The sequence below is a fragment of the Sphaeramia orbicularis genome, chromosome 12 (genome assembly GCF_902148855.1).
Source record: "Sphaeramia orbicularis chromosome 12, fSphaOr1.1, whole genome shotgun sequence".
NCBI lineage: Eukaryota > Metazoa > Chordata > Actinopteri > Kurtiformes > Apogonidae > Sphaeramia > Sphaeramia orbicularis.
The window spans coordinates 59724921-59734442 of NC_043968.1; the positions used below are offsets into that span (position 1 = coordinate 59724921).

The 9522-nt window shown below is 38.1% G+C and overlaps 1 protein-coding gene across 1 annotated transcript; it reads left to right on the forward strand.

Moving 5' to 3' along the window:
• Positions 1–395: 395 nt before the first annotated feature.
• On the forward strand, positions 396–7402 carry LOC115430210 (P2Y purinoceptor 14-like). The gene is made up of 4 exons (XM_030150125.1): positions 396–422; positions 521–670; positions 3824–4080; positions 6581–7402. Exons 1-4 carry the CDS (start codon positions 414–416, stop codon positions 7212–7214), a joined length of 1050 nt encoding a protein of 349 aa, XP_030005985.1. The 5' UTR covers positions 396–413; the 3' UTR covers positions 7215–7402.
• The last annotated feature ends 2120 nt before the right edge of the window (positions 7403–9522 follow it).

Below are 9522 nucleotides of genomic sequence, written 5' to 3' on the forward strand. Positions count from 1 at the left end.
AAGTCTGGGGCTCCTTTCTGATGTCAATAGAGAGGATGTCTATATAAACGTAAGGCGCCGGGTCTGGTCTGACCTTATCCAGTATACTGACTGAGAGGCAGAATGAGAGGACAAATGTAGACCTTAAATGTAAGGCACAAGTGTTTTTTTTTTTTTTTTTTCTTTAGTTTGTGTGCTGGTGTTTGTTGGTGTTTGTCTTACGTACAAATTTGAAAACCAGACAGTGGATGATGTTTATGTCTTCTATTTTGTGATGATGGCATATGTTGTACTGTCTGTCAAAATATTTTTTAAAAAATAAATAAATAAACAATGTTTTGTTTTTGACTTGCAAATGGACATTTGCAGATTTGCATCCACATATACAGCAGTACCTGTTATTTCACACTGGCATTCAGAGAGGAAGCTGCTGAATGCTACAGGTACAGTAACTTCTTATTTTTGGTGTCAGATAATCACCAATGAGAAGTGATATTATTAACATGGATTTAAATTCATATTATATTTTTACCCTTCTCAGAAAAAATACCAAAACACAAAGAACATGGAAAGGTCGACACAGCTGTCCAACACATCCATCGTCAATGAGACCACAGATATGAGCCGCTGTCGTGAATTCAACGCCTCAGCCCGCCTCTTCTTCCTTGTAGCCTACAGTCTGGTGTTTGCGGTGAGTTGTCAATCACTTTCTTTACCTCGACAGATTGGGTTTAAGTAAGTTAAGATTAAATTTGATCACTTCCCAAATCCCTGCCTTTTTATTAGTTGTCATCATCTGTTGACTCAAGTGTCACTATGGAATAATAAGCATATAAACATAAATATGTCCTTAATTTGTACTGGCCATTGGTCCAGCACTGATACTGTCCAGTGTGTTTCAGTTATGTTCAGACATGCTGTTATATGCACTACTATGAATGTGTTTAATTCAAGCGGAATGCTGATGCTGGCATTGTGTGGTTTTCCAAGAACTTTGTGGTTACAAGGATCTAATGTGGTTATAATGTGTGGGTATTTCAGTAACACAATGTTAAAACAATGCTGTGAACTATTATCACTATTATACATTATACTGTTATATAGATGCTAAAATATGAGGGCAAAAACGTCCATATTTAATTTGAACATTTAACATAGAAGGATTTATAGAAGCAAGCTGTGCTTGGTGTCAAAATTTAGGACAATTTCTGGTCTTTCATATGGTGTCTTTTATTTTGTGATACTACCTACAGTATCCCACATGCTGATACTGACCTTTGAATCCAAAGGTCGGACAGATATTTTTGATTTTAAGCTGTTCATATATCATACATAACAAAACATAGGACCTTCATTTTACACAGATCCATTCCCTAAGTAGCCAAGATACAGCACATAAAATTTGTAATGAATATGATGATTAGTTTTTGTGTAATGAGTGGCCAAAAGTAGCATTTTAGAAGTTCACGATGGATAAAATCTCAAATGTGTCATTCTCTGTAACATGCAATTATACATTTTAAGTAAATTATTTCACATTTCTTAGGATTATAGATTTCTGTGAAATGATTCTGAAAATTTCAGACCTCTAGCTCTTGTTGTCCAGAAGTTATAGAAGCCTGAAAATAGCTGAAAATTTCAAGTCTAAATTTTGCTCACAATTTTAGGGTACCCCCTACCTACTTCAAACAGTCAGAAGTTTGTAACTATTTACAATTAAGCCTTGAAATTTGGATTTTTCCATCGTATATAATGTACTAGAAGTATGTAAAAATTTAGAAAAATCTGAGAAGGTCAGGTGGTGACCACTTGATGAAATTATATGGAATGACTCCTATGAGACTAAGACTACCAAACATCTTCTGTTCTCTAAAAGACTAAAATCAACCTGAATGCTGCTGGTATTGATCATATGTAGGCAGAGGTGGGCGATATATATCGCCTACAATAATATTGTGAATGTTGATTTGATGGTGTGCATTTTTACGTTGAGTATTCATACTGTCTCGAAAAGAAAACAAACAGAAGGTGCAAATGTGGTGAGCGCAGGGAATGTGCACAGAAATATAAATTGCGACAGCAATGCCACCTTGGGAATTGCACCCCAGGAAATTAATATTTTACAGGCACACGGGTTCAGACAGATACCACAGGTGGCATGAGACGGTTTCAATTTAAAAACAAATGTATTGGACAAAATGTTAAAAAGACTACTATTTTATAAAAACTAGCACGGTGGCCCATAAAGGTGAACAGGGCCGGGGCTTACCAGTGTGGCAGGGACCCAACAAAATATAAAAGGGACTGCAAACCAACACCTGTGAAGCTGCACACCAAACAAAACTGGAAATTGTGAAGAAAACCACCACCAGGGATCACACTGCCGCCCCAGGCCCAAGGCACCTGTTCAAAAGAAGAAAAAAACAGTTAAAAAAGGGCCACGTGCTACACCCAAACCCTCAACCAAAAATAAACTAAGAATGCAATTAAACAAACTATAATGCAAACTACTAAACAAAACACAATAATAACACAAACTAAGAATACACAAAACAAAAGGAAAAAAAATTATAAAGATTCAATTAATAGAAAACATAACTAGTAAACACATGTTACTAAACAGAAAAAATACAGTTAATGATAACAATCCAACAATACACAAAAGGGAAAACTATATAAACCAAAGATGCAATTGGACAAACACAATATAACAAACGTAAAAATGCATTTAATTCCAACCATCAAAACCAGAACAGCAGTGCCTGTGTGTGTATGTGTGTGTGTGTGTGTGTGTGTGTGGGGGGGGGGGGGGGGGTGTTGGTTAAGTGACAAATTCATGTGGAGGGGTTCTGGTGGATACAGGTTAGAAGTTGTGAAAATTTCAAGTAAGATCCGATGTTTAATAGAGGAATAGAAGTGGGGAAAGAATGTTAGGTTTGACTTTTGTTTCGCCCCAGCGTTAGGTAGTTAGTTATGGACCACACACCCACATATATAGCTACTGCCCCCTACCCCACGAGCTGTTTTTCTGAAATGCTGTGTCTATCCATAGATGTCCTGGTAAGCAAGAAGAGTTGTACAGCATTTTTTGCAAAAAAAAGAAGAAGAAAGGAATTCACATTTTAAAGAATACCGTCAGATTATCATTATTGGGAAATTTAAAAAAAAATTATTGAGATTTTTTTTTTTCCCCATATCGCCCACCCCTATACTGTATGTAGGTCAGCTGATCAATCACCAGCTGCAGTGAAGAAACAGGAGACAGAAAACAAACTATTTTAGATTTTATTACTGTTTAGTATTTATTGTATGAAAAAAACATATCGTGCACGCGCTTGAAAACCCTCAGTCGTCAGTCCATGCTAAAGTTTTTGCATATACGGACAGACGGATATTGTGCCAGTCTCGAGTCCATACTACAATACTATTCTGTGCTTCTCTACATTGAATAAAACAATATTTTTCCTGACAAACAGGTCTACTGTAGTTACACTATGAGATCCTCCTCTCATGCAAATGTTTCATGAGGTGTTCTGGTACTTTATTATAAAACCCTGCCTGTAAGTATAACGTACATTAGCTAATGCTGTGTGCACAAATTGGTCTGAGTCTGTGGTCACGGAGAGTCTCTGCATCTTTGTCCAACTTTAACATGCATATGCCTGAGCAAAATTCAGTAATCATCATGTAATGTACCTTTATGCTGACATATAATTATATAACATCACTAACTCATATAATATTTATCCAACTCAAAATGATGAAATAATAATGAATATTTATTTCATATGTAATAATATTTCTGTTAAACATTCCTCTGACCTGTCCTTTCTATCTGCTGTAGGTGGGTTTGCTCCTCAATGGCTTCATCCTGAGGTTTTACTTCACCCGTCGTCAGACGTTGTCAAAAACCCTGATGATCTACCTGAAGAATCTGACAGCTGCAGACTTCATCCTCAGCCTCTCTCTTCTTTTCTACATCATTAACTCAACCACCAGCTCCATGACTATCCGCCAGGCCTACTGCAACTTTGGATCCAAAGTCTTCTACCTCAACATGTACGCCAGCATGCTGTTCATGGCTCACATTGCTTATAACAGGTACTGATTATGAGTTTATTTTCAGGCTAAAATCCTTACATCCCTGTTGAAATCTGAGTGGGAAGCTCAGTAGATTGTGTTTTAAAATGGATGGATAACAGATATATTTTTGTTAATTATACTGATAATAGTAAAAAAAAAAAATCATGTGTTTTCATTGCTGTGTGTATTCATGAGAATTACTAAAATGCAGAAACCTGAACTGTATACAACATTTATTTGGAATGTTGTATCTCTAACTTATAGGTGTAATGAACTGTCTTAGCTCAATGGAAAATGCTGAGGAAGACTTAGAAATGAAATAGTTTCTTTGTTTCAAATTATCTGAGTCAGTTACCTTCATTGCCACAGCCTTCTCTGAAAATGGCGAAATTGCACTTACCATCTGCACACAGGATTTTGTCATAATTTGTAATATCAAATTACTTCCATATCAGGAATCAAGAATTTCTGTGACTGATTTTAAAAAGTCCAGCTTGTTTCTGCCTGTTGCATCCTTCCCTTACTCGTGACCAAGACCCCAAGATACTTAAACTACTCCACTTGGGGTAGCAACTCTCCAACCTGGAGAGGGCACTCCACCGTTTTCTGACTGAGGACCATGGCCTCGGACTTACCCTCACCTACGGTCACGAGCTGTAGGTAGTGACCGAAATGACAAGATCATGGATCCAAGCCGTGGAAATGAGTTTCCTTTGCAGGGTGGCTGGCTTCTTTCTCAGAGATAGGATGAGGAGTTCGGACATCTGGGGGGGCTCAGAGTAGAGCTGCTGCTTCTCCACATTGAGAGAAGCCAACTGAGGTGGTTTGGGCGTCTGATCAGGATGCCTCCTGGATGTCCAGGATGGCACATATTGCTGTGCCATCCTGGACGAGTTGGACAACCTGTGCAGCCTCTGTAGCATCCAGGTACCGCACCATGCTATCAGTAGAGATGCTGACCCAAGCTAAATGAAAAACTGGTCAAAAATAAATCAGAAAAGATGGGGAGAGAAAAAATGTCAGTGGCCTCAACCTGTACAACCATTACTGTTTTGGGGGTGGTCTCATTGTTGCCCCTCTAGTGCACCTGTTGTTAATTTCATTAATACCAAAGCAGCTAAAACTGATTAACCCCCTCTGCAACTTAACTGACCAGATCAATATCTCAGAAATTTGACTGATAGGTTGCTATACTCTGATTAAAAAATGTTCCTCTGATTTTTTTTGGAGCAGTATATAAAAATTGGAAAATTCATTTGAACGCTGTTAAAATAAACAATAACCTGAGTTTATTGAAGGTGGTTTAGCATTTTTAGCTTAAAGTGTATGGACGTGGTGGAGTTTGAAATGCTGGAAATATATATAAAAGAAAAATTAAATTGTTTAAAGTTTAATAATTCAAAATTCATGAAAGGTATGGAGAGAAATTTGTTTCTTTATTCGTCAATCCAAAAGAATGGATTTGCAATTAAAAAGAATAGATTTGCAACCAAAAAAGAGATTTGAGAGCAAAAGACAGTAAGTGGCAATCAAAAAAAGGAGATCATTTTGCTTAGAAATCAGTCCTCATTGCTTGTGAGTTAAAAACTTTTGCTTGAGACTTTAAAAGTTTTGATTGCGAATTTAACTGCACTTAATGGGCGGGGCCTACGCTGATGGATGAGAGAAGAGTTTCTATTGGTGGGTTTAACCTGGCTCCAGCGCCGGCTCCAGCTTCCACCTTAAACCCACTTCTCCATTGTGTTACTGGGAGGTCAGCTGATAGTCTGCTGCTCTTTGAAATTTAAACGTGTCCCATAAGTAACGAATTACACTAAATAGCGTTGGCTACAGCCTGTACATTCACAGCCTGAGCAGAGAACGGAATGAGTGAGTGAGTTACAGGGAGGAGTTCAGAGACAGCGGGTGTAGGGTGGCTGGACAGGACACCTGGACCACAGCTCGGTGCCAGGTGCCGTGGCGCAGAAACAGAAATATTGACAGAGTGACATAGGAGGCCATAGGATACCCACAAACACAACTGAGTGAAGCAATCAGGTTAGCAATTCTTCTAAACGATTATCATTTTCCAGCACGACGTTTTCTGGTTTTCCCTACGTCGCGTCCCGACCCGATCTGAGCTCACCTCGGACCCGGTCCCTGCTCACCGGGTCCGAGGTGAGCTCGGATCCAGTTAGGACGCAATGTAGAACATCGGTGCAATGGTATTACTGAATCAGTGCAGATGTAATAGTTCATATGAAATGAGGTTAAATCAAAACTGGTTCCCTTTCATGACAAGCAGGATTAATCAAAATAAATTATGAAAGATGCTCCCACAGCACTGGTAAAAAAAAAGAAGTGATAATATTATCAAAACAGTAGTTCCACCAATTAAATAGAATGACGAGTGTAATATCACAAAAGAGAAAGAGCTAATGGTTCATGCTTGGATTATTTGTCATGGTTCTCTCTTCAGCTCCCTCCTGTATGGTGTATCCTCCATTGTAACTTCCTTTTTTCTGACTCTTTCTTACAGATATCTAAGCGTCGTCCATCCTTTAAAAGCTCATTCAAAAACTCACATACTGCTGACAGTGCGAGCCGCCTACATCATCACTACAATAACATGGGTTTTCCTCATCATTCTTTTGATTGCTGCTTTTTTTACTGTGTCAGTCAACATGAAGAAGAACACGGCCTCTGTCCCCATCAGTTGTGAAGGTTTTCGAAGCTCAGTAGCCAGCATACCTGTAAAAGTCACCAGTACCTGTTTAGTAGCATTTTTCTTATCCATCCTCATCTTCTTGATTTGTGTCTACTACCGCATATGTCGCAAACTGGCAGAGGTGCAGCAGAATCAGCAGGTGTCCTCTGATTCTACGAAATTTGCTAAGGCAAGCAAGAAAATGATGGTGCTGATCATTGTCTTCTGTGTTTGCTTCATCCCCTTCCACCTGGTTAATCTTCCGTACGTTTTCCTTGGGTGTCACTGGAGCCATGTGCTTCACTTTCTGAAGGATTTGACCCGTGTATTTACAGCCTTCAACGTCTGCCTGGATCCCCTCATCTACGTCATCTTCTGCAAGGAGTTAAGCGAGCAGCTGAAACTGTTCTTCGTACGCAAAGACACGCCAACACCAAGCAGGGTGACTGAAATTAGCCTGCAGTAGCTATGTGTCTTCACATCTAAGTAATGCTTCCATTGGTTTTGACTCTATCACTTCAGCTAGCTCTGCAGCTTCTAGCCCCACTTAACCCTTTCATGCATATTGGTCACTACAGTGGACAACTATTCTCTTGTATATTCATAGATTTTGTTGTTTTACTTGCATATTAGCCGACACAGTGGGCACTTATTGATCAAAACACAGTCATGTCCTGTCAGAGAGTGAACTTTAATAGATTGCCATTCCAAGATTTATTTCAATATAAAGCAGCTCCTTGTTTTGGATAATCCCTCATGGTCCAGCTAAAGCAAAAATGAATTTAAAAGTAAAACTGTGGGTCATTTAGCAACACTAATCTGTCAAATTGTCTCTAAAATTTGCCTGGAAGAATCTTGTAGGATTTTTTATTACTCCACAGCTGCAGATGCACCAAAGGAGTTGGCGTGAATGTGGTGAAATTGATGTAGACCTTTCACATATATTTTGGAAATGTCCATATATTACTGAGTTTTGGAAGATGATCGGAGACGTACTGTACCATGTGTTGGGTTATCCAATTCCACTGATCCCTGATGTTCTGTATCTTTGTAACTTTTGGGACACTACCATTCTTAAAAAGGACGAATATTTGGTGAAAATACTCTTAATAGCTCCCAAAAAAACTATAACAAGGAACTGGGGGAAGGCAACCATTCCGTCAAAGGACCAGTGGATATCCACAGTTAATGAAATATTTCTAATGGAAAAATTAACACACAGACTGAGACTGCAAGAACCACAACTGGATAAAAAGTGGGATAAATGGACTATTTACACAAAATCAATAGACTGACTGTTGCTTACCGGGCTCATTGGGTTTTTTTTGTACTTATTTGTGCTCTTGTTCGTCTGTTCTTTTTTTTTTTTTTTGGGGGGGGGGGGCTCTTTTGTTTGTCTTTGTCTTTTTTTTGTTACTGTTCCAATGCTACATAAAACTCAATAAAGATTTAAGTTTAAAAAAAAATAAACATAGGATACAGTGACAGGGCAAATGGAAGAACTTGTTTTGCATGAGATGTGAAATTTTCTATAAACTGGTTGATGCTAAAATGGATTGGTTGGTTTGACACTTTACTCTGCTGTAAATGAATGCTTTGCTTTGTTTTTTTGTTCATTAAATGCTAGAACATTAAAATATGTGCAAGTAGACACTTAAGGGATTTTACTGTGTCTCTCCACTGCCCTACCCCTTTAGGACACTAGGATGACATTCATTACAATGAGAGAAGTGAATGTGATTTACATATTTTGACCAAATAATTCATCCCTAATGTAACTGAATAAACCTTAGACCCATTTTTGACATACCACATCTTCTGTTAACATTCTGACATTAAAATTGAATCTCTTAGACACATAGATCAGGAGATGACTGAATTTGTTTGAGGTCCACCTCTGTCTAAACAACAAACTGTAGCACGATCTTGCAACATAAATTTGATCTGCACAGTTGAGCAAAAAAGTAAAGTATGTGATAAATATGATAACCCCATCTTTGTTAACCATAAAAACCATGACATTTATTAATAATTTTATTTACCTAATTACTCTACTTTCATTCATCCATATAATGTTTTTGATGATTCTGAATTCAGCCACAGCTTATGTCACACCATACTTATAGATTTTAGTTTAGTTTATTTCAGACACAGACATGATACAAAACATATGGAAGAAAAACAAAAATAATAATAAACAAAACACAATTAAAAAATCAAATAATAGAAAAAAAAAAAAGAACTATTGTGCCTGAAAGGGAGTAGGAAGAAGCCACTGCTTATCCAGTCCTACCCCCTGATTCCAGTCCTCAGACTGTTAGTGCTTCATCACATACAACATAAGATTATGATTATCCATAAACACACTCCTACAAACCTGTACCCCCATACAGTCACATACACATATACATACACACCAGTTTATCTCAACAGCTATACACCAACATACATCAGCACCCCCATGTTTATACTTTAGAACATAACTTTAAAGTTCTGTTTCTGGTCTATAAAACTCTGAATGGTTTTAGGACCAAAATACATCAGTGACCTCCTGACCCAGTATGAACCTACCAGACCCCTCAGGTCATCTGGATCTGGTCTGTTGTCAGTTCCCAGAGTCAGAACCAGACATAGAGAAGCTGCGTTCAGCTTCTATGCTCCACATGTCTGGAACAAACATCCAGAAAACCTCAGATCAGCTGAAACACTCAGTTTATTTAAACCCAGGTTAAAGACCCACCTGTTCGCAGCTGTATTTGAATAGAGTTTGTATT